Source organism: Urtica dioica, chromosome 9 (genome assembly GCF_054948205.1).
Source record: "Urtica dioica subsp. dioica isolate 48M chromosome 9, U.dioica_male_clone48M_v1_H2, whole genome shotgun sequence".
NCBI classification, from domain to species: Eukaryota; Viridiplantae; Streptophyta; class Magnoliopsida; order Rosales; family Urticaceae; genus Urtica; species Urtica dioica.
Genome location: NC_142764.1, coordinates 29,298,240 through 29,322,919, shown reverse-complemented (window position 1 = coordinate 29,322,919; position 24,680 = coordinate 29,298,240). Strand labels below are relative to the sequence as shown.

The 24,680-nt window shown below is 35.1% G+C and overlaps 4 protein-coding genes and 2 long non-coding RNA genes across 6 annotated transcripts; all 6 read right to left on the bottom strand.

Moving 5' to 3' along the window:
• Positions 1-2,141: 2,141 nt before the first annotated feature.
• On the bottom strand, positions 2,142-2,961 carry LOC149386649 (uncharacterized). Its single transcript, XR_016301375.1, has 2 exons — positions 2,656-2,961; positions 2,142-2,497 (listed from the first exon to the last, which is right to left on the bottom strand). It is a non-coding gene; the product is annotated as an uncharacterized LOC149386649 (long non-coding RNA).
• Positions 2,962-3,495: 534 nt separating this feature from the next.
• LOC149386648 (protein BIIDXI-like) lies at positions 3,496-4,499 on the bottom strand. The gene has a single exon (XM_089625823.1). It carries the CDS (start codon positions 4,288-4,290, stop codon positions 3,751-3,753), a length of 540 nt encoding a protein of 179 aa, XP_089481949.1. The 5' UTR covers positions 4,291-4,499; the 3' UTR covers positions 3,496-3,750.
• Positions 4,500-6,183: 1,684 nt separating this feature from the next.
• On the bottom strand, positions 6,184-7,001 carry LOC149386647 (uncharacterized). The gene is made up of 2 exons (XR_016301293.1): positions 6,696-7,001; positions 6,184-6,539 (listed from the first exon to the last, which is right to left on the bottom strand). It is a non-coding gene; the product is annotated as an uncharacterized LOC149386647 (long non-coding RNA).
• Positions 7,002-7,559: 558 nt separating this feature from the next.
• LOC149386646 (BIIDXI-like protein At5g11420) lies at positions 7,560-12,133 on the bottom strand. Its single transcript, XM_089625822.1, has 3 exons — positions 11,912-12,133; positions 10,094-10,606; positions 7,560-8,311 (listed from the first exon to the last, which is right to left on the bottom strand). Exons 1-3 carry the CDS (start codon positions 11,982-11,984, stop codon positions 7,788-7,790), a joined length of 1,110 nt encoding a protein of 369 aa, XP_089481948.1. The 5' UTR covers positions 11,985-12,133; the 3' UTR covers positions 7,560-7,787.
• A 3,680-nt stretch (positions 12,134-15,813) lies between these two features.
• LOC149386645 (uncharacterized) lies at positions 15,814-16,472 on the bottom strand. Its single transcript, XM_089625095.1, has one exon. It carries the CDS (start codon positions 16,399-16,401, stop codon positions 16,051-16,053), a length of 351 nt encoding a protein of 116 aa, XP_089481221.1. The 5' UTR covers positions 16,402-16,472; the 3' UTR covers positions 15,814-16,050.
• Positions 16,473-18,543: 2,071 nt separating this feature from the next.
• On the bottom strand, positions 18,544-22,338 carry BOR4 (HCO3- transporter family). Its single transcript, XM_089626006.1, has 13 exons — positions 22,107-22,338; positions 21,942-22,024; positions 21,667-21,859; positions 21,413-21,551; positions 21,151-21,316; positions 20,884-21,050; positions 20,619-20,792; positions 20,449-20,544; positions 20,236-20,361; positions 19,733-20,139; positions 18,920-19,187; positions 18,713-18,841; positions 18,544-18,631 (listed from the first exon to the last, which is right to left on the bottom strand). Exons 1-13 carry the CDS (start codon positions 22,208-22,210, stop codon positions 18,587-18,589), a joined length of 2,097 nt encoding a protein of 698 aa, XP_089482132.1. The 5' UTR covers positions 22,211-22,338; the 3' UTR covers positions 18,544-18,586.
• Between the last annotated feature and the right edge of the window lie 2,342 nt (positions 22,339-24,680).

The following is a 24,680-nucleotide window of genomic DNA, read 5'->3' as shown; positions in this document are numbered from 1 at the left end:
CCGACTGAGAAGTCGGATCTGGACAAGTCGCGAATGGAGGCAATGACGCAAGCCGGCCTTCGTCCTCGCTCGATGCTTACCGGGGAAGACTCACGTAGAGAAGACACCACAGAGTCTGGATAGGACCGGACGTCGTCGAGTGGGACCACCCATGTCAGATCAGAAGGACGAGGGACCACCGGTTCAAAATATGGTTTAATCAATTTAGGTTTAAATATCATGCATCCATAGCATAGTTAATAAGAGACAATGCATCTCTAACTTTTATCCTGGTGCCGCCACGTGGCGCCTCCAGGCGGCGACACGTGGCGGCACCAGGGGCCGACACGTGGCTCTTTTTTTTTTTTTTAGGGAGCCTTCCGGTTGTTTTTTTTTTATTTTTTTATTTATTTTTTTTTAGGGAGCCTCCCGGTTTGTTTGTTTGTTTGTTTTTTTTTTTTTTTTCCAATTTTGAATTTTTTTTTCCCTTCCAAATATCAATATATTTTGTATAATTTTTTTATGTATATTATAATCATAATTACCAATACTATATCAATAAAATATATTATCATTTTTTTTCCCGATCTTTAATTTTTTTTCCCCTCTCTCATCAATATATTTTGTATATATTTTTATTTCAACTTGAATCCTGGTGTCGCCAGGCAACGACACGTGGAATCCATTTTTTTTCCCTTCCGATTTTGATTTTTTTTTACTTCTGATTTTGATTTTTTTCTTTCCAATTTTATTTTTTTTTTATATTTTTTATGTATATTATAATCATAATTATTAATAATATATTATACTATATCAATAACATATATTATCATTTATTTTTTTCCGACCTTGTAATTTTTTTCCCTCTCTCATCAATATATTTTGTATATATATTTTTTTCGAACTTGAATCTTGGTCCGCCAGGCAGCGACACGTTGAAGCCATTTTTTTTCCTTCCAATTTTGATTTTTTTTTTACTTCCGATTTTGATTTTTTTTTTTTTTTGCTTTCCAATTTTGATTTTTTTTCCCTTCCAAACATCAATATATTTTGTATGTTTTTTTTTATGTATATTATAATCATAATACTAATACTATATTATACTATATCAATAACATATATTATCGTTTATTTTTTTTCCCGACCTTTAATTTTTTTCCCCTCTCTCATCAATATATTTTGTATATATTTTTATTTCAACTTGAATTCTGGTGCCGCTAGGCAGCGACACGTGGAACCATTTTTTTTCCCTTCCGGTTTTGATTCTTTTTTTACTTCCGATTTTGAATTTTTTTTTCCTTCTTTCATAAATATATTTTGTATAATTTTTGTATGTATATTAATTTTTTTCCTCCCTCTGTTATCAATATATTTTGTATAATTTTTTTTTATGTATATTATATTTAATACAATTAAAAGTCTAAACTTACTTTATTTTACTTATTTTTCTTTTTAATTTTTTTTTTTTTTAAAATATTGCTGACTCGCGCGTAGCGCGTTTTCTCAACTAGTATATACAGAAGAAGAAAAAAAGATGTGAAGGGTTTTGATGATCAACTTGACGAATTATTACACCCACTTGGTTCTCATCTCATTTATGAGCAACTTTAGCCCCCCTTTGGTGGCTTCGTGCATATGGGGCCTAAGGCTGATTGCGAATCAAGACAGTTGACTTCTTTTCAAAATTATAATTTTTTTTTGTTATGATTCAAAATTATCAATTTTTTTTACTAAGACAAAGAGCTAGTATATATTTACACCAGTGATTACGAGACCATTTATTTTGGCATTTGAACGGAACAAAACCAAAACTTTATTTCAGGTTAGCTCACGGAACAAAAGTTCAAATGTTCAAGTACTATTCATAAAAATAAAATAAAATTTTTCCAATATTAGACTACATTTTAAATTTCAATTTTTTTTAATTACGTGAATAATGCCGAAATTCCAGTACTATTCTGACCGGAACATTCAATCCTATTAAGGGCCAGAATTTCAATTCAATCAGAACAACAAATTCCGTTCTGATCAAACGCTCAAATTTACTCTTGCCGAATGTTAGACATAAATTACCCTAATTGTACTAAAATGTGTTAGATGATAAATACACAACACAAGAAGGGGCCTAATTAACTAATCACACTTACGTAACGAAAAGTCTCTTATTCAAAACACATCATATATTAATACATGAAAGGAGAAGTAGTACAACACTCATGACTTATTGATCAAACAACATACATACGAACACAAATAAGAGAACATGCATGATATTCACACGTAAGATCATAATACATGATGATCAAATCATATCGTTATATCATGCTTATTTTACATATACACACCGGAATTTAATACATATAGCTGATTATTTAGTTGTGTGGCATGGCTTGGGTGTGAGTATCAACAGCCTCACCGGCGTAGCGGCAACACCTCGAACATCCGTGGTGGCCCTTACTGCAACACCCGTGGTAGCATCGACCGCCTTTTCTGTTTCGAATGACATCAGTTGATACGCCTGAGATCAATTATGACAAATTAAATCAGGTTTTCCTTCAATAATGTATTAAATTTCACATGTAAATATTTTATTTTTTAATTTTAAGATTCTTAAACCTCCTATTAAGTATATATATATATAAAAAAAAAAAAGGATTTTAGAAAAACCAAACTTACTTTTGGCTTCAGCGGAATCTTCAGCTAAGTCTCTGGCTGCCACGTCAGAAGAGATTAGAAGAACAATGGCGAGTAAAAGAGCCACAGAAAGGAGTACCTTAGACCCGGCCATCTTTTTTTTTTCTGTATATAAAAGAAACTCTAATATGATTTTTTTTTAGTGATTTTTTAGTGCATATATGATTGAATGTCTACTAAATAAGTGCCTCATTTTATAGATTTGGAAACTGAAGAAGGTCTGAGTAAAGCTTCGTTTAAGCATGGCCACAAAATTCAATCTTATCTAAATAAATCGCATATATCTTATCTTGTTGTAGAATGCTTATGCTAAAACCGTTCGATTTTATGGCTATTGTCTATTATCTGCACGTTTTTGTGTTTTTAGAAAGACTTACCGACAACGTTGACGTCGTTGAGAGACCCTACTTGATTAGAAAAAAAAAGAATGTTTTAGGGACTATAATTTTTATTTATGTCTTAACTTTTGATAATTTTGCATATTAATTAATGGTTTTTGTTTTCTTATCACTTATTAATCTGATACAACCCGGCACCCGCTTCAGAAATGAATTATAGAGCACCTCTTCGATTGAGGTCTTGCTCCAAAAAAAAATAATAATAATAATAATGATTACGGAGCAATACAAAATTCAGGACCAAGATGATTGCTATATTCATAATCACTCTGTTATAAGGCAAATATACCCATTTAAACATCACTCTCCTTCTCATAAGTATGTTTCATACACACTAATTAAATATATTTGAGCTCGAATCGTAGTAAGTCGTTAAGAGTTTCGATGTTCTTGTTCTATCGGGAAGTTACGAAGTTACTTAAAAATATCTCGGAGCACTTGGAAAACATTTCGGAGGTCGAGGAATGATGAATAACCAATGAGATCTTGATTCCACTTAATTAATAGAACACCGAAATAACGTAAATGAATGAATGAGAGACATAACAAAAAAACAAAAACAAAAAAAAAACTCGGTACGTACACAACATTTCATGAATACAACTCATCATTTTTTTAATTTTTTTTTTTTTGCTTTCCCTACGAAAAAAAAAATTCTTAATGACTATAAGCACTACTACTAGGCGCGGACGCTGACGAGCCTGACGTCATCCAAGGTGGGCCCACAGAGAGTCCCGGAGTGGTCGCCGGTCATGGTGTAAAACGTGGAGGTGAACATCACGCGCGTGCGCGTACCGGCGGCGATGAAGGCGAGCTTGCCGCGCTTGAAGCCTCCTTTTCCGGCGGAGTCGTAGGCCACGCGCGCGGCGGATTTTCCGGCGAAGGCCTCGACGGCGAGGCTGCCCCGGCAGGCGTTGCTGGAGTCTCCGACGGAGAAGGTGAGGACGTACCTCTTTCCCGGGATGGTACGGACGACCTGTGTGAGTGCGCTCTCTTTGCCGCCGACGAGCTCGACGGCGCGGCGGCCCTGGGGAACGGAAAAGTGGTCGGAGTCGATGTACTTGACGGCCTTCAGGGACTCGACGATCCAGCCTGGCAGAGGGCTGTGAGCGTCTTCGATGTGGGGTGGGATTATCACTCCCCATGATGTTTTTGGTAAAACGTACGGTCCTTCCTCAAAGTTACCGTTCTTCAACAGATTATCTACCAACGAAAACATTGAATTATTTGGTAAAAACCTTTAGTTCAGATTTTTTTTTTTTTTTTTTTTGAAACGAGATATTTGTTCAGATATTTGTTTTTTTTTTTTAAACGAGATATTTGTTCAGCACAGAGATTATCTATAAACGAGCATTATAACATTTTACTAGAATTTGTCTTTTTTCTTTTTCAAATAATTAGCAAACTAGCCAACTAAAATTAGAGGAATTTTTAATTAACCAACTATTTGTAAATTTTAATTAAACAACCAACGTTTTGTTTGTTTTAGGTAAATAGTCAACGGTTTGATAAAGTATTTTAGTCAATTTACCCGTATAATATTTTACCATACCATTTTATAAAAGATTTACCAAAAATTAGCTAAATGACAATTCAAAATTTTAAATAAGATTATATATCTAATGGACCTTTTCTTTTTTACATGTTCTTTTTTATTCATTCCCTGATTATTAGGTTTTGAAGGAATAAGTTTTTCTTTCCTTGATTATTAGGTTTTGAAGGAATAATTTTTTAAGTGTATTAGCTAAATATTCAATTGAATTTATTACAAAATAATTATAATTTAGTGAATTAATGGCTAAATTGTGCAAGTATCTAATTTCAATAATTTGTAAAATATATCGATCCGATTGTAGAATTCTATGATGGTCATGGAGGACCGACCCGCTAAAGCCGATGCCTTGATGGATGAGATCCGGAACCTCTCCACCGATCCTCGGCCTGGATTGTTCAATCTCCACGATCCTCGATCTCGCCATTGGATCCTCGCCAACCAACCTCAAATGTCGCATCTACGATTTGTTGATTGGCGGTCTTTGCGCATACCGAGACCTTGATGGAGGTGATCTCCAGCCTCCTTGTTTAAGCCCCGGCCCCACGGGCCAACCTTGCAAAGGATCTTCCTCTTTCACCGACTGAGAAGTCGGATCTGGACAAGTCGCGAATGGAGGCAATGACGCAAGCCGGCCTTCGTCCTCACTCGATGCTTACCGGGGAAGACTCACGTAGAGAAGACACCACAGAGTCTGGATAGGACCAGACGTCGTCGAGTGGGACCACCCACGTCAGATCAGAAGGACGAGGGACCACCGGTTAAAAATATGGTTTAATCAATTTAGGTTTAAATATCATGTATATATATAGAAGAAGAAAAAAAGATGTGAGGGGTTTTGATGATCAACTTGACGAATTATTACACCCACTTGGTTCTCATCTCATTTATGAGCAACTTTAGCCCCCCTTTGGTTAATGAGGAAAAGGGGTAACGCTTTCCTATCTGTCGCACCTTCTTAGGGGGCGGATAGGTTTTGGTGCGGCCTCATTTATTAAAAAAAAAAACTTTAGCCCCCTTTTGGTGGCTTCGTGCATGGGGCCTAAGGCTGATTGCGAATCAAGACAGTTGACTTCTTTTCAAAATTATAATTTTTTTTTTGTTACGATTCAAAATTATCATTTTTTTACTAAGACAAAGAGCTAGTATATATTTACACCGGTGATTATGAGACCACTTATTTTGGCATTTGAACGGAACAAAACCAAAACTTTATTTCAGGTTAGCCACGGAACAAAAGTTCAAATGTTCAAGTACTATTCATAAAAATAAAATAAAATTTTTCCAATATTAGACTACATTTTAAATTTCAATTTTTTTTAATTACGTGAATAATGCCGAAATTCCAGTACTATTCTGACCGGAACATTCAATCCTATTAAGGGCCAGAATTTCAATTCAATCAGAACAACAAATTCCGTTCTGATCAAACGCTCAAATTTACTCTTGCCGAATGTTAGACATAAATTACCCTAATTGTACTAAAATGTGTTAGATGATAAATACACAACACAAGAAGGGGCCTAATTAACTAATCACACTTACGTAACGAAAAGTCTCTTATTCAAAACACATCATATATTAATACATGAAAGGAGAAGTAGTACAACACTCATGACTTATTGATCAAACAACATACATACGAACACAAATAAGAGAACATGCATGATATTCACACGTAAGATCATAATACATGATGATCAAATCATATCGTTATATCATGCTTATTTTACATATACACACCGGAATTTAATACATATAGCTGATTATTTAGTTGTGTGGCATGGCTTGGGTGTGAGTATCAACAGCCTCACCGGCGTAGCGGCAACACCTCGAACATCCGTGGTGGCCCTTACTGCAACACCCGTGGTAGCATCGACCGCCTTTTCTGTTTCGAATGGCATCAATTGATACGCCTGAGATCAATTATGACAAATTAAATCAGGTTTTCCTTCAATAATGTATTAAATTTCACATGTAAATATTTTATTTTTTAATTTTAAGATTCTTAAACCTCCTATTAAGTATATATATATATAAAAAAAAAAGGATTTTAGAAAAACCAAACTTACTTTTGGCTTCAGCGGAATCTTCAGCTAAGTCTCTGGCTGCCACGTCAGAAGAGATTAGAAGAACAATGGCGAGTAAAAGAGCCACAGAAAGGAGTACCTTAGACCCGGCCATCTTTTTTTTTTCTGTATATAAAAGAAACTCTAATATGATTTTTTTTTAGTGATTTTTTAGTGCATATATGATTGAATGTCTACTAAATAAGTGCCTCATTTTATAGATTTGGAAACTGAAGAAGGTCTGAGTAAAGCTTCGTTTAAGCATGGCCACAAAATTCAATCTTATCTAAATAAATCGCATATATCTTATCTTGTTGTAGAATGCTTATGCTAAAACCGTTCGATTTTATGGCTATTGTCTATTATCTGCACGTTTTTGTGTTTTTAGAAAGACTTACCGACAACGTTGACGTCGTTGAGAGACCCTACTTGATTAGAAAAAAAAAGAATGTTTTAGGGACTATAATTTTTATTTATGTCTTAACTTGATAATTTTGCATATTAATTAATGGTTTTTGTTTTCTCATCACTTATTAATCTGATACAACCCGGCACCCGCTTCAGAAATGAATTATAGAGCACCTCTTCGATTGAGGTCTTGCTCCAAAAAAAAAAAATAATAATAATAATGATTACGGAGCAATACAAAATTCAGGACCAAGATGATTGCTATATTCATAATCACTCTGTTATAAGGCAAATATACCCATTTAAACATCACTCTCCTTCTCATAAGTATGTTTCATACACACTAATTAAATATATTTGAGCTCGAATCGTAGTAAGTCGTTAAGAGTTTCGATGTTCTTGTTCTATCGGGAAGTTACGAAGTTACTTAAAAATATCTCGGAGCACTTGGAAAACATTTCGGAGGTCGAGGAATGATGAATAACCAATGAGATCTTGATTCCACTTAATTAATAGAACACCGAAATAACGTAAATGAATGAATGAGAGACATAACAAAAAAACAAAAACAAAAAAAAAACTCGGTACGTACACAACATTTCATGAATATAATGTCTCATCATTTTTTTAATTTTTTTTTGCTCTCCCTATGAAAATCAAAATTCTTAACGACTATAAGCACTACTACTAGGCGCGGACGCTGACGAGCCTGACGTCATCCAAGGTGGGCCCACAGAGAGTCCCGGAGTGGTCGCCGGTCATGGTGTAAAACGTGGAGGTGAACACCACGCGCGTGCGCGGACCGGCGGCGACGAAGGCGAGCTTGCCGCGCTTGAAGCCTCCTTTTCCGGCGGAGTCGTAGGCCACGCGCGCGGCGGCTTTTCCGGCGAAGGCCTCGACGGCGAGGCTGCCCCGGCAGGCGTTGCTGGAGTCTCCGACGGAGAAGGTGAGGACGTACCTCTTTCCCGGGATGGTACGGACGACCTGTGTGAGTGCGCTCTCTTTGCCGCCGACGAGCTCGACGGCGCGGCGGCCCTGGGGAACGGAAAAGTGGTCGGAGTCGATGTACTTGACGGCCTTCAGGGACTCGACGATCCAGCCTGGCAGAGGGCTGTGAGCGTCTTCGATGTGGGGTGGGATTATCACTCCCCATGATGTTTTTGGTAAAACGTACGGCCCTTCCTCAAAGTTACCGTTCTTCAACAAATTATCTACCAACAAAAACAATGAATTATGGGTGGTAAAAACCTTTAGTTCAGATATTTGTTCAGCAGAGAGATTATCTATAAACGAGCAGTAGAGCATTTTGTACAATTTGTCTTTTTCTTTTTCAAATAATTAGCAAAGTAGCCAACTAAAATTAGAGGAATTTTTAATTAACCAACGATTTCTAAATTTTAATTAAACAACCAATGTTTTGTTAGTTTTAGGTAAATAGTCAACATTTTGATAAAGTATTTTAGTCAATTTACCCGTATAATTTTTTTTTTATCATAACTATTTATAAAAAATTTACTAAAAATTAGCTAAATGACAATTCAAAATTTTAAATAAAGTTATATATCTAATGGACCCTTTCTTTTTTGACATGTTTTTTTTTATTCTTTCCCTGATTATTAGGTTTTGAAGGAATAATTTTTTTTAAGTGTATTAGCTAAATATTCAATTGAATTTATTACAAAATAATTATAAATTAGCGAAATGGCTAAATTGTGCAAGTATCTAATTTCAATAATTTGTTAGAGTATGTAATTAATTTTTATAGAAAGCGTCAAAAAAATTTGATGACAATGTAATAAAAAATAAAATAAAAACTTAATTTTTGTTATTTTGTTAAAAATTTGAAATTTTGACTAATTTGCTAATTTTATCATTTCAAATTAATATTGTGTACTTTTTTTTACATTTGGGGTCAAGTTGAAGGAAGGAAGCCGTATAAAATTCGAAAGTAATTTGTACAATCAGGAAATGGTGGCATAAATACTTAAATGTTTTCAGAAACGTACAGTTAAATACTTTTTTTTTGCTGTAAAAATACCTAATGTTAAGTTTCAGTTACACCGTCAAACAAAGTCGGTTAAATTTGATGAAAATTCAAGTGACAGCCTTAGATTAAACACTATTTAACATTTTTTCATAAAATTAACTAAAACTTATTAATATCATTTTAATAATAAAATTTAATTATAAACGGCTTTTATATAATAATTAGAGAGTAATAATATTTTTAAAATGATTTCATATTCTTTTTAATAATATTCTTTTTTGATAGAAAAATGCTTAATTATTTTTTAATATTAAAAACGTTTTAATAATATCATTATTGTTTGATTTTATTAATAGTAAATTTTATCTTTAATTAATTATTTTGTAACAAGAATAATATAATTAATACTTAATTACTTTTAAAGAAAAAACATTAAATTGTGTTTAATCTAACGTTGTCTGTCGTAAATATATATATATATATTTAGTTTTCAAAAACATTATTTATACTTCATTTCCTCTGGCGGTACAATAAAGATGATATGTTTTGTATTTACTTGGAAAAGATTCGATATAAGGTAGATATATCATCGGACTATATTTAAATCTCTGTGGAATGATGGTTGGCCACGAAAGTTTGACTGAGAAAGGCATCTAAAATTACGAGACAGCATGTGATAATTGGTATACAACGCACATACCCTATTAATTGAGTTGTTTTATTTTAGGCTAACCCTTTAATTTTTTTTTCGTAGCTAGCCAAAATTCAAAACACCCTCAGAGCTTGGATAAGTTTGATCTTTGTTTATAATTTGATTTTTTACATTCTTATACTAAAAATTTAACAAAAACTTATTTTTTAAGTCCTTTTTTAAGGATAAATTGGCCAACCATCATTCCATTATAAAATATATAAAAAAAATAGTTAGTTACTTGTAATTATTTTTCATTACCATTATGATTCTTAATTTGTGTGGCCTCATCTAAAAAATATTGAATCAAATTACCCGATGTACGTTTCGGAGGACGCATAAGCTTGATGGCAACGGAGTCGATGAGGGGCCCACAAGCGGGATCATCTTCAGAATTGGGGTTGTGAATTCTGAGGTCTAAGACGCGGGACTCGGCCTTGAAAGCGCACGAGTACGAGTCCCATCCATTGCTACTATACATAGTCTGCATTGGCAAAATTCCCCACTCGTCTGGATCCGAGCTCGGGGACACTGACACGTTCAGTCGCTCCTCTTGAGCGCAAGTTCGGGCGGCACTGAACGTCACTGAGTAGAGTTGACCCACGTTGACCCTCATTTTCTGCTTGATGGACGCGTCGTTGCCGAGCCTCACGGCGTACGCTCCCTCGGGGACCACCAACAACATGTCACCTTGCTTTTGCCCCGACTTTATGTACTCCACGAATCCCGAGGTTTCCCATTTCGGGATCCCGTTTTTGCGCATCACTCGCGTCCCTTTCATGGCCGATTTCTTGGGGCCGTGCTCGAAGTTCCCGTTCGGCAATAGCCCTGTTGAAATCAAATCATGAAAAATTTGGTGAATAATTTATAAGTTAAATTGTTGAAGTTCTACTTAGGACCTAGCACATGAGTGTAAATAATGCTACCGAGTTTATTAGCATTTTCTTATAGTGTGTTATTATATATATACGTATATAAGAAGACTCAAATATAACAAGAGAACATGATAAAGTTCGTGAAAGCAAACATTCATAAATATTTGGATTTCGGCATACTAGATGCGAACATATTTATACAATGATTCAAGTTAATTACTACAAGTACAAGATAATATATTTATATGGCTCTCAGTAATTTGATTATAATTTTTATTGTTATTTTTATTAACCAAAAGAAAGCTCATTGAAAAGTAAATATAGCTATTGTCAAATAAAAACTTTAAATATATATGTATATAATATGTACGTATATATATATATATATGAATTTTGTTTCTTGTTTTTTTTAGGAAAGCTAGCAAACTTGGTTGTTAACTATATGTACAGCTAATAAGCTGTTAAGTTCACGTGAGCAAAGATCTGCATGACGTACGTAACATGCTGAGTAACTTTATCGTGCATATTTTCGATCTAATTAATTAGTATTAATATATCTCCTTAATAAATGGTTGGTATAAATTGAACAATTATCTACAGATTACTTCCTTCAATGATTCAACAAGCTTAGTGAGACTGTCCAAAATTCATGATATTTTTCGATTTAATGAGCTGAAGTTGATCTGAGTTTAATTGGCTACAGAGACTTAATTAATGGCCTTAACCACGCAACAACTCTAACAACCTTTATGGCCGTTTCGATCAATAAATACAGCAGAATGCAGTAACTTTTTCATTTACATCTTAGTTTATTTCTTTTATTTACTAATTAGTATAACTTTTTCTTACTAAATAGTATATCTCTGTGCATATATGTGGGTTGGTGGAATAAATTAATTACACGAGAGACGAGACACAGTAACTTTAAATACCATGTGTGTACCACCACCAACCAGTAGTCCCTCAGCTTTTGCATTAATAAAGAAGTTTTTTTTTTTTTTTTTTTTTGAATATTATTGTAACTAAGAATCACGTAACGACTATACACATTTCAATCGAAGTGAAAAAAAGGCCAGAAGTTGTGATCAAATCAACTATTCAGTAACAAACACAGTAGGACAAAATAATTATATATATGCAGTGCTGTGTCAATGAATATTTGTATCAAATAGTAGAAGAACAACAAACCAAGCAGATTACACTTATATATATTATTGCTCTTGTATACAAGATTTATATATCTAGTATATGAACTCACCATCTTTAATAGCAGCCAAGGCTGTGTGAGAAACGGCACACAGTAGCACCAGAACCACCGTCACTTTGTCCATCTTTTTTTTAGAGAGAGAGAGAGTAATGTGGAAGAAGAACCTGTGTTAGTAACTTAGTACCAATGATCAGATCATGCTGGGTTTTTATTTATTACGTTTTATGACACTACCATTCAACTTTAAGGTATTCACAATACTGCCACTATTACAATTCATCAGAAGTTGCACGTTCCTTGAATGAAGATGTATAATGCGACGTAACGTTGCCTAGCTACGAATATCTTATTGTCGAAATAACTGTCTTCCTATTCTAATAAGCACTTTTTAGTAATTATGTAATACTTTTTATAAAAAAATAATATCCTAGCTATAGCTTTATAAGTTAATTCAATAGACTGTGGTCTAGGGTTATATATAAACTCTACGTTTGTTAGTAATAATAATTAAAAACATTATTAACTACTCTATATATATTATTTCCGTGGTTATTTTATTTTATGAAGTTTAAAAAGTGCCAAAGCATAACAAAGTAAACATATCTACTCTTAAATGGATATAAAAGAGTGTTAGTACTGTTAATGATACGTGGATAATAAGTGGTGTGTTTTTGTGTGTATGAGATCATTTTATTGTTTCGATTTCGATTTTCATTTTATAGTCAAACTATTACCATTGTAATGTTCGTGGATCTTCGTTTTTTAACAACGTTATCTATTTATCTTAAGAAGTAATTAATAATAATAATAATAATAATAATAACGTTATCTACTTGCTTGACCAAGACCGTGCAGTTTGATGGTCAGTTTTTGCTTCTAACGGCCAGATCGATCACGCAAACTTGGCATCTTCAATAATATAATACCGTCAACCGAAAATAAAAATTACATGATGAAATCATAAAATAATGAAAGGAAAAACGACGGAATATTTGGGATTTAGCAAACGAAGTTGCCACGTTTAAATCTAGCTCATACTTTATAGTTTCACGGGTTTGCAGAATTGAGAATTTTTTTCCGGGGAAGGTTTTCTGGGACATGAATTTCAAACGCACATGAATCAATTTAATCATCTGCAACGAATGAAAATGTCGGTTTGAGAGGTTAGTCTCGTCCTTTAAGATAACGTCAAGACAACTATTGTACATCTTGAGTCACTTCTTGAAGAAAAATACGTACTAAATGACTAAAATGACCTTGGTCTAAGGTGTCAAAAAAAGCACATGGCTTTGATGATAAAAAGATAAAGATATATTTGTGAGATAGATCTAGGAAAGTGGACTGAATGGGACATCAAGCAAGATCAGTCTATATATTGATTATATATATACAAAAAAAGTATCAAATGAGATACATGTCGTTCAATTATATGAATCTCATCTTCAACCACGACGAAAACAATAAAATATATATATATATACACAACACAACAGATTGTTTAATTCTATATATATGTATAGAAAAAATAAAAAATAACCGAAGTGAAATTAGTATACTAAATCTTGCTTTTATTTGACTCCTTTGCTCGTGGGGACAACAGTGGAACATCAGATCAACCGAAAATGCACATTCTCAAATCACTTTCCTTTATAATAAATAAATTATGGCGATGTACAATTTTGCCTGGCAAACCCATGTGCGGTGATTATCGATCAGCTCTAGAATTTGAATGTGTTTCTTAATACCAATAATTACCAACCGAATTAACACTTAATCATATACATCTGCTTATTTTGCTATGATTATATGCTGGTCTTTGGTCGGCAATAATTGAAGTATTTTATATATATGAGATATTATATTATGTATTAGTTTCTGGGTACAACCAACATGCACGCATGTGTTGCAAGGTATATAGAATTCAATCGGCTGTTGAGAGAGAGAGAGAGAGAGAGAGAGAGAGAGCATTATGAAACCTTGATCCTCTTCTTAAGTAACCACTGACATTATTTCTCAGTTGTGATAGTTAATTAGTTCGCTACGCAATTTGGTTATCTTTTAATCATAAAAATTCCTATACAAAAAAAAGAGACATAAAAAAAAAAAAAACACCGGTCAAGATAGTACCTGTAATTGAGGTTCAACTAAGGGGTTAATTATAGAAAAATCAAAATGAAGAATGACAAATACACACACACACACACACACACACATATATATATATATATATATAAAATAAGATTTAAGATGGTCCAAAATAAAGTTTACAAGGACTTCAATATTTTTATAAACGTTTTGGTATAATTTTAAGATTGTAAGGAAATTATGAAGAGTTTATTGGGAATCTATGATATATATCCCTTAAATCTTAGTCAATGACAAATGTAACAACTTTATATCTTGAGTTTCCAATTGTGTCTATCCCTATAGTTTATAGCTTATTGCTTTAATGCGACTAGTCGTTTAGTATTGTATTTAGGCGATTGTCGTTGTTTTAGTTCTCAGCTTTTATTGCTGAGTCACCTGCACTTTTATTTAGCTTTCTCTGATCGACTCTTTATAGTTACGCGGTACATGTGTTACCGTTAGAGCTGAGCCATATATATGTTGCATTGTTTAAATTATTATTTTTTTTTTAATTAATTGATTTAGCTCATGCATTCGGTATGAGAGCTTTTCTTTCTTTTTCATCATCTTTCTTCTTTTCTTCTCTGAAACTTGATTGCAATATGGTATCTTAATTTGTAGCATGATTGATTTTTTAATGATTCAATGGATACATACACCTAATTTTTGTATAGAGTTTTTTAGAACAAAGTTTTCATAATGAAAAAAATACTCTCGCCAAAAAGCATCTTCGAAAAAAAAACCCATTGCCAACAAGAAAGAATAGGTGGAGAAAGGGAAGATCTACCGTCGAAAGGAGGAGGTAGGATGCAACAAATGTGGTGTTTAGTGGCCGTGACAGATGATTATATAAGAAAAACGAGGACCGCGTAGGTGTAGCAACGACGGTGAAAAGAAAATAATTATAAGAATTAAGAATAAACTAGAAATTATCCTATGAAATGGGTAATAATGGTTTAGTGATTTTATTTAAAAGAATATTGGTGTATGATTAACGGCCGATGACCGATGATTTACTACAAGTGGAACCCACTTGACATGTGAGCGCCGATACTTTTCTCGCATCTGCACATCATCGCCCGCTAGCAAAAATCGATTTCTTATTTAAAATGATCCGACAAAAGAAATTATATTTAAAATGGGAAAATGACCTCAACTAATATCAATTTTGATAATTATGGCAACTATAGTAACAACTATATTTTTGGACATTTTTACTATTAACTGTAAACTTATATATCTACATTTTATGACATCTGTATACTTTCATGTCTATAGTTACTGATAAAAGTGTCCAAATACATAATTGCTATTATTTTGATCGAAATTATCAAAATTGCTACTAGTTGATTCCATTTTCCAAAATGAGAAATTTTTGCACCACTATTGTGTAACACAACATTTTAAGAAACTTAATACCACATGGGCCATAAAAGTTAAGGCCCAATGAATTATTGCTCCTAACGGGCCACCTCGGTAGGCTAATTCAACAATGTAATGGATCAGGGTATTTCCCTTCTATTATCATCTAAATATCCACGCCACGTGACAAATCACGAAATATCATCAGATCAGACGTTACTACACCGAAACCAAAGAGATCTCAAACCAAACTTATCCAAACTGTCTCCACTCAAAGATACAAGATCAGGCCGTGTCTATTGTACCACGCGTGACCGTCAGATCATAACAAATTAAGCAATCTCAACATCCGGAAACAAATCGTGACCGTCAATACTCGGACAGTGAACAGTAATAAACATATAATTTCTTTTCTATTTTTCAATTTTAAAAATAAAGAAAAAAGTTAACAAGCTGCAAAGATATTGATTCAGGACAAACAGTGCTGTATTCAAAATAAGACCAAACGCCATTACCAAAGAAAAAAAAAGTATGCATTGTTCTTCATACCAAACAAACTAAAACAACCAACGCTTACAAAGGCTTAAAAGAGGTGAGTCACTTCAACAAATTACATTTTATTTTAAAACCCTAGCTCCTCGCCGGAGAATAAAAAAGGACCGGCGACGGAGGATTCGGAGTCGGACTCGGCGCGGCTCCGATCACTCGTCGTCTTTCTGAGCCGACAAATCGGCGGCGAGCCGAGACGCGATCGCTGAATGGTACATAGCGTCATGGAATGTGGAGCACTCGAGAGTCTTCCTCCGAAGCTCCTTGGCCTTCTCTTCGGTGAAGCATCCCGGGAAGAACCTGGATCTGCGGCGATCAGGTTCCGCCTCCAGATCGGAGTTCGGATTCTTCGCCGGAGACATGTAGTCCGGCTCAGACTGCCAGCCGAAGAGCGGAGTCCACCAGCTTGCCGAGGACGGCTTCGGTTTCCGGTTCGGGTCCGGACCGGCCATGGAGGCGCAGATCGGAGCGGGCTTGAAGGAGGTGAAAGAGCTGGTCGCCATTTGAGAGAGAGAGAGAAATGTGAAGATAGTTTGAGAGTTTGATTGAAAGAGATGGTCTGAAGTTCTGAACAAGGAACGAATAGTTTCAATGGTTTTGTATTGTTAAGTAAGGAGATATGTTCAGGTGCGGGTGAGAGCACATGCTATTATGCTTGAAGGGGTGTTTTAGTAAAATAAAGTTGTTGTCTGAGGCGATTCCAAGTAGAACGTAGTGTAGGTTAAAATTAGTCGGTGAAAGCGTGTTGACTGTTTAGAACGTTTCTGTGTGCCAAATAAAAGAATCTAAAAGAGAGAAGTGGATAAGGATGTAGACGCAGTGGTCATGAAATAGCGTGCTTTTTTAGGGGGGTGTTTTGGTCTTTTTCTTTATTTTCCAAGGTGCTTTTCGAATTTTTTTGGTCTTTTTCATTCATTATTTTTCAATACAGGCTACTTGGGCCCAAATTAATTCGGGCTACAAGGCAAGACGAAAGCCCAGGTAAACTTCTAGCCCCACCCTATCTCAATATTCTCGTAAAAATAAAGAAACAAATTATTGGAATCTGAAATGCAACATTTTGAATATAAATTAAGCTAAACATAAAAAAAATGATTGTTTACCATTTTAAAAATAATATTTTTTTTTTGGCATCCCACAACGATAAAACCAAGTGGAAATTATTAGTTACTGTTACGCCGATATTTTTCGTTCAAGAAAAAACGACACCCCCTCGCTAAAACGACACATAAATTGCCCAACTGAACAAAAGACGTAATTCATTGGTAAATTTAGTATAGACTTATGGATGACATTACAAATAAAAAAAAATTACATATATATATGAATCTCATTTTCAAGATAAGATGTCGTATTGAACTCGTAGCTCCTGTCAAACGAGAGATGTTGAACAGACCGGAGGCAGGGTACGTTAAAGTCAATGTGGTCGCGGCTTTCTCAGGTGAAGGTGCTATTGGGTATTTTGTTAGCAAGGTTCATAAACATTCAAAACGTCATTATTGAGGGTGATAATAAGGTACTCTTGGATAGTCTTAATTAAGGCTACAAAGAGATTGTCCAGTATGACCTCTTACGTCTAAATCAAAACTTTTGAGCGTAACTTTTGTTTTCATTATTAAGTTTGTATGGGTTCCAAGAGATGTGAACGGAACGGTTCATAGTATTGGCCAATGGGCGATGAGCTCAGAGCACAATGGATTTTGTTGTGAACATGAAGCTTCAATCCTTGTTCGGAGTAATCTCTAGACTGATTCCGAGTCTTAATGAAATTTGAAAAAAAAGTATATATTAGAGACTATGGCCTTATACATGTCGGAAAAGATGAAGAGAAATGGATTCAGCGAGCTGACGTGGTGGCTTGACGTGAGATTCTTATCTGATATGAGTTGACTTTTTGTTCATACGTAGGAGGGCTTAATTTTACTATGCGAATGCGTGGCTTAATTTTCTTATTATCTTTTTAGCACTAATCATGGGAAACGAGCACTAATCATTTAATCCCTTTTTTTCATTAATCAGGAATATAGCCGGAAAAAAACAATGTGGAGTGTGCTTCGCACTCTTACTTACATGTTATACATTATTTATAAAAAAAAAAAAAAAAAAACTTGCAAGTTATACATGTAGGAGAGTGATCTAATATCAGTTGACAGATAGCCGTTAGATGACTAGAGCTGAGATAACTTGGTGTACACGTATTGGTGGCAACTTAGTTATTTTAGGCTGGTTTGTATTAGCTAGTAGTGTCATGTTTGTAAGCCTGTATATAAACGCATTAGATTAGGTTTTACAAAGTTAGTAAGTCAGAAAACATCTTGGGAAACACTTGAGAGAAGAATCATTGTAAGGGAAATATTATTGGGTGAGTGTTTGTGAGGTGTTTGAGGAAAGGGCTGAGACAAACCTTGTTCATAATTTTGTATCTTGAATAAAAGAAAAAAATCAGAAGTGCTGGATGTAGATCTTTATGATCGAACCAGGGTAAAACGTGTGTGTCTTGTGTATTGTTGTTCTTTCTTGTTCATATAGGTTGGAAAATCTTTTCTTACATTGCAAGTTTAGTGAGTTAGAACCTCTAAAGTTATTACAATACATTGAAATCTCTCTCTCTGAAAATGTTTATGTTTATATCTAGTTGACTTCTCATCACGCAATCATGGTATATGGGAATGAGATACGCACGCGTTATCATGTACAGCTTGACTCTCCTTCCTCAACATGACCCGGGTGAATCTGCAATGATAAACAGTTAATAACACAGCGAAAATAAAAGAAAATAATTTTTTTAATAAGTAAAATAATGTTTGTGTATACCTGATGAGCTCTGTCTTCAGTGAAACTAACGGTTCTAATTTTAAACTCTCCTCTGCTTGTCGTTAACTCGTCAAGAATCTCAGCGTCACAGATCTCAACTGCCCTGCTTTCTTCTCCGCCATCTATTCCCTGAAAACGACAACAAAAACGAAATATGTAATTTTTTGTCTTTTTTTTTTTGTTTTTCGATTTGATGTCGTTTCTTACGTGGAAAGAGTGGCCGGGTCTGGTGGTGATTTCCTCGTACTCGGCGGCGTCGAGTTCCCGGAGATGGCGAGGCTGGAAGAGCTTCGGAAGCAGGTATTGCCTCACGCTGATGAGGACGAAGAACGGCAACGGAAACAGTATTCCGGCCACCGGAATCCACGTCACCCCGAAACACACCAGCAGGTACACCAACTGAAACGCCGTGAATATCGCCGTTATCTTGAACGGCACCGATTCCACGAACGATGCGTGAATTCCTTCCAAAACCCTGTCGCCATTATTTTAAAAACTCCGTTAATTTCAGATCAAATCAAATCAATAAACCCTAGTATCTCCCCACAAATGAGAAAAAAAAAAAAAAAAAGTGAGTATTATATTTTCATTTGTGTTGTTTCTTTTGATTAAAAATTCGAAAGAATGAATCTTTTTATGTTTGATTACAGTGAAAAATGAAAATTCAAGCAAACATACAGGTGTAGTTTCTCATTTCACCAAAAAAAAAAAAATCCCTAAATTTTTTTTCCTATAATTTTGATCTTTGATTATGAAATGTATGTTCGAACCCAAACAATAGGAGAGAAAGTGAAAATATAAGAGAAAATGTCGTGTTTTCTTTGAAAATATGAGATATAGAAGGAGATTCTGAGAAAAAAGACACAAACTTTGGCTCTACATGTACAGAAATTTGGTGGAAAGATCAGATTCTATTTTCTCACATTTCCTTTCTTTCAATCCAAACAACACAAGAGGAATTTTTTTTCCCCTCCTAGTTTTCCAGGTTCTAAACACAGCCTTAGTGAATACAAGACTTACTTGTAGCGCCGGCGAGGAGTGATAAAGAGAAGAAGAGTTCTCTCCCAGAACTGGTTTCCGGGGAGACTGTCGATGGCCATGAAAGCAAAGTAGCCCCACAGGACCGAGGTCGGAATCTTCTTGATCAGAGGCATCGCACACACCGCGGCCGCCACGAGGACGGACTGAAGAAGATTGCTCACTCTCTGCTCGTTCACTCTCACCGGAAGATGAGCCTCGATATGCTCTTCCGGGTCGAACGCCTCGTCTCCTTTCGCCGATTCGCTGCTGTTTCCCTCGGCTTTCATTATCGCCTCCTTCAAGTCCTCTAGCTCCTTCACGACCACGTTAGTCTGCACACAAAAAAAAAAAAAAAATTTACTATGACATAACAGAACGAACAAAATAACACACGGATTAGGTTCATGGTAGTTCATTCATTCCGTCTACTTTGTTGCTGCAGATTTCACTATAATTTAAACGAACTAGGCTCCGCAATTTTTTTTTTTACTTGCCTGTGATATAGGACTTATGGCGGGACTGCTGTCCATTTCTATGAACAGAGATTGCATTTCATTGTAGATTTCGGACTTGCTTGCTTTCCGCTTTATGCTCTCCTTAGCGCTCTTAACCATTTTCTGCCGGATCAACTGCGAAAACCCGAGATATAAAAAAACGGAAGAAGAACAACACAAGGTTTTGAGAGAATCTAAATGTCCATGGAATAACAAGCTTACCTGTCTCTTGAAAACGGCGAGGCTCTTTGTGTGCATCGGCGACTGTGGGAGGACACCGTTCGAGGGAGGTAATCCGATCAACCCACAAAGTAGAGTCTACAAAAAAAAAAAAAAAGAATTACAAAAAAAAAATAATAATAATAATTCTAAGAGTGAGGATATATGCTAACCATGAATCCAAGCAAGAGGATGTCATAGTGATAAGCCGAGGGGTTCTTGAGATTGAACTCCTTTTGCTGAGCCAACTGAGAAGCGACGCTGTGGTCGAAGAAATAAAGCCCTGCGATCATTATGGCCGGAACGAAAGCGGCAAATATGTATCCCGGCGAGACCTTTCCCATATCCTGCAACAAAAAATAAAATTAGTGTTTTTTTTCTTTTCTTTTTCCCAAGCCCATAAGTTGAGCCGAAACTACTACGAAGTGTTTATGTTACTTTGATGACTGTCCAGTGGTACAAAGAGGCGGTTTCCCACGGAAGAGGGCTAAATAGTCGCCTTGGAACTCCAGAGGGGACTTTGGCCGGAACGCTGAACGACATAGCTGTCCACAGAAGAACCATCAGAGGAACCCCGTAGTCTGCGATGAAGCCTCTTAACCAACCTGTGAAAAAAAAAAAAAGGTTATGATGTCGAAAACCCGATTGAAAAAAAAAACAAAACAAAAAGACAGTGCATCTATGTAGAGTGGTTTGAGTTTGAACCTGTGCCGTACCACCATGACCTCGCTCTTCTGCTCTTCAAAGCGGTGTAGAGAAGGCCGAAACTGAAGACGATCCCAAGCAATCCATTCGTGTATAGCCATTGGAATTCGTACTTTTCTGAATCCGCTTCTTCGGCTTTCGGAATCTTAAACTCACTCACCACTCCCTTTACATTCCCATTTTAAAAAATAAAAATAAAAAGATTAAAAACATTTCCTTTCTGCATTTAAAATAAAATAAAAATATAAAAAAAAAACCTCACCTTGATAGCTTCTTGAAGGAACAACACGGTGATCAACATACCGAAAAGCTCTCCGGCGATCCTCGTGAACCTGCTGATGATATTACAAGTGTTGAATATCGCGAGAAGGAAGAGCAAAAGCGCCGTCCAAACGCAGACCCTGCAGATTAAAAAAAAAAATTGCGAAAAACATCCAAACCAAATGAAATTACCTTCTCAATCAAATGGTACTTAAGAGATTCAAAGAAGATTGCGGTTTTGTTAATTTAATTTACCATCCAGCCCAAGCTAGAAACAAGCCTTTGCCCAAATCTTGTCTTCCTTTGGCAAAGTTGTACAAGTAAGTGTACATGATCACAGTCGGCTCTGCGACTCCGAGGATCATAAGAGGCTGTCCTCCCAATATCGAGTGTATTACTCCGCAGATCGCCGTGGAAGCCATTGTCTCCACCGTGCTCAAGCTTCCGTCTAAGCATAGTTCGAGAAGGGTAAACGTGTCATTTACGTACTTCCATCGCCATATAGTCATTCGAGGATTACGAGACCAAACCTGTGTCTCTGCTTAGTTGCTCCCCAAAAGCAATTACGGGAAGTGCAGAGGCAAAGAATATGTATGTGGTTGGAGCCAAAATCCTTCACAGACCAAAAAGTTTATTCAAGAACAAGTGAAAAACAGTGATATTTGGAAGAGAAAATAAAAATGTGTAGATATTACCCGAATCCGGTGCGAATACCGTTTATCCAGTCTTGCTTGTAACATGAAGCTCTTCCCCGAAGATCGTTCGCTATGCCACGAAAAGGGGACTTGAAATTTTCCATCACTACCTTATTTAAAATTTTAAATCAATCCGAGACAAAGATAAAGTTTGGAAGAAAAGAAAAACGGAACTTAAATAGAATTGACGAAACTGAATAGTGCAATAAAAATCACTAAGTGTATTGGAAAATAAGGAAGAAAATCGGACGTAACGTACATGTGCAATATAGCTACTCCACGCTCAGTCAATGTTCTTTTTTTCTGTATCAAATATTTTGTTGTCAATGTTTTTGTATTCAAATGAATCACTACAATAGCTAGACACACTAAACAGAGTCCAAACAAACTTTTTTTTATCCTTATTTTCTTAAATAAAAAATACAACCGTGTTTGACAACAAAAAGAAAAAAACAAATGTTTCCCTCAGGCAGCCGAACGTCGTGATAGGAAAAAGACAGCTTACTCGCGGCTTTTGAAATGTGTAGATGTGCAAAAATATGTATTTAATTCATCAGATTCAAAGTCTTTAATAAACAAGAATTTACTGACAAAACCCCATTGATTAATAAACAGAAAATTACAAAAATAGTCGGCTTAAATGTTTGACATCGCTAAATAACCAACTTAAATGTCATCCGTGAACTCATTCCCATATAAGAGAATTAGAAGCAAGTGTTATAAGAAGAAGACTGTTAGTCAGAGGCCAAAAGAATACCGGCGGTTGGTATTTCGCCTGGACGGAGAAGAATATTCTCAGGCGAGACTTGTGAGAGAAGAGAAGAGAAGAGAAAGATAAGAGACAGAGTGAGAGTTTTTAATAGAGTTTAAAAGAAGCGCGCGGAGGGAGAGAGAGAGAGAGAGAGAGAGAGAGAGAGAATACTAGGGTAATCCTTCGTTTCCCTTTTTTTTTTTTTTTTTTTAATATTTGCAATCTAGTCCTTTGATGGATATGGAGGACTATTATGTGGTATAAAGAAGAACTTATCACACTTACGGCATTTTCAACTTGAATCTACTCATTTTTTTGGGATTTGACTAGTATTAATAAAATCGAAGATTTTTCAATAAATCAAACAAAAGCATAATCACGACATATGTATTTGCCCTTGTAGGCTCCCATAAACATGAGTCAACAAATTCATGGTTTAATGACATTTATGTCAAAAAATTATAGATTCGTCGACATACATCTATGGAACTAAGTAATACATTTATCCTAATATAATTATATTTTCAAGTTGATTTTTCATTAATTTTAGTGATAATTAGGTTCAAATTCTGCATTTTTTTGCTCAAATCTTTTTAATTCTACAATACCGATATTTTATATTTTATATGCATTCTCTATTCATTCCTTCATCTTTACTAGCGAACTTTAGGGAATCCAAAATTCGTAGAAGTATTAAAAACATACTAGATTTGCAAAATAATGCAACTTGTAATATGTATTTGTGCCCAACGAGCCTTGTTGTGGGACCTCGAGCTATTCGAGTATCTTCTCTCTTGATACCAATCACACAAGCAAACTTTGTTTTCTTTCTTTGTAGCGTTGTCGTGTTTGGCTACGTATATGAGTAGATGTTGTGTTGTTTTTGTTAAGATGCTTGTTTTTTGACTGTTCAGCTTATTTTAATATCGTTGTCGAACAACGAACAACGTAATAGGCTGACTTGTTAGCATAGCATCCGGTCAAATGTGACACAAAAAGCATCAAATCTAAGGTTTCTTTTGATTGGTTTATCCTTGTAGTTATCTTACCACCACTAATTTCTTGACACGTGGAAAACTATTTGAAAAAAAAGAGAGCCAAGCAAAATCACATCATGAAATGAAATTGTAATTATAGTTCTCAACATGAGAAAAATTGATAGGTACATTTGGCTTATTATAGTTATGCAATATATATATATATATATATATATATATATATATATATATATATAATCTAAGATAGTCATAATTTTCAAGGCCTATTAAAAAACTTGGAGACATCTTAGTAAGGAGAGCAAGGATACCATATTTGGGCTGACTAAATTGTAGGCTTATATGCACAATGGCTCCTTAATTTCAGGTGTTTTAGCATATTAACTCTCATATAAAATGTCAATTCACGTGTAAAATCATCATAAAATCAATTTTTGGTTGAAGTTTAGTGTATGCAAAGCCATAAATTATCTCATATATAATTTATCAATACCGTCCATAGATAAAATATCATGATAAACAGTTATCCATAAATATTAAAAAGGACAACCGCTCATATAATATCAGCAAAAAGAGGGGAAAAAAAAAATTAAGAATTGGTTCGCGATATGCAACTGAGATGCAAATTAACACCAAGTCTATGTGGTTATTTAGACATAATTTGCAAATTGTGAACCGACAACAACACGCTGCTATTATATGAACGGCTGTCCTAATATTCCTACGAGATTATTTATCGTGAGTTGATTGCAAGGCTATAATTCACTTTCATATTATACATTGGTCCTCCTATATAAGACGTTAACACGTATTTAATTATAGATTTAG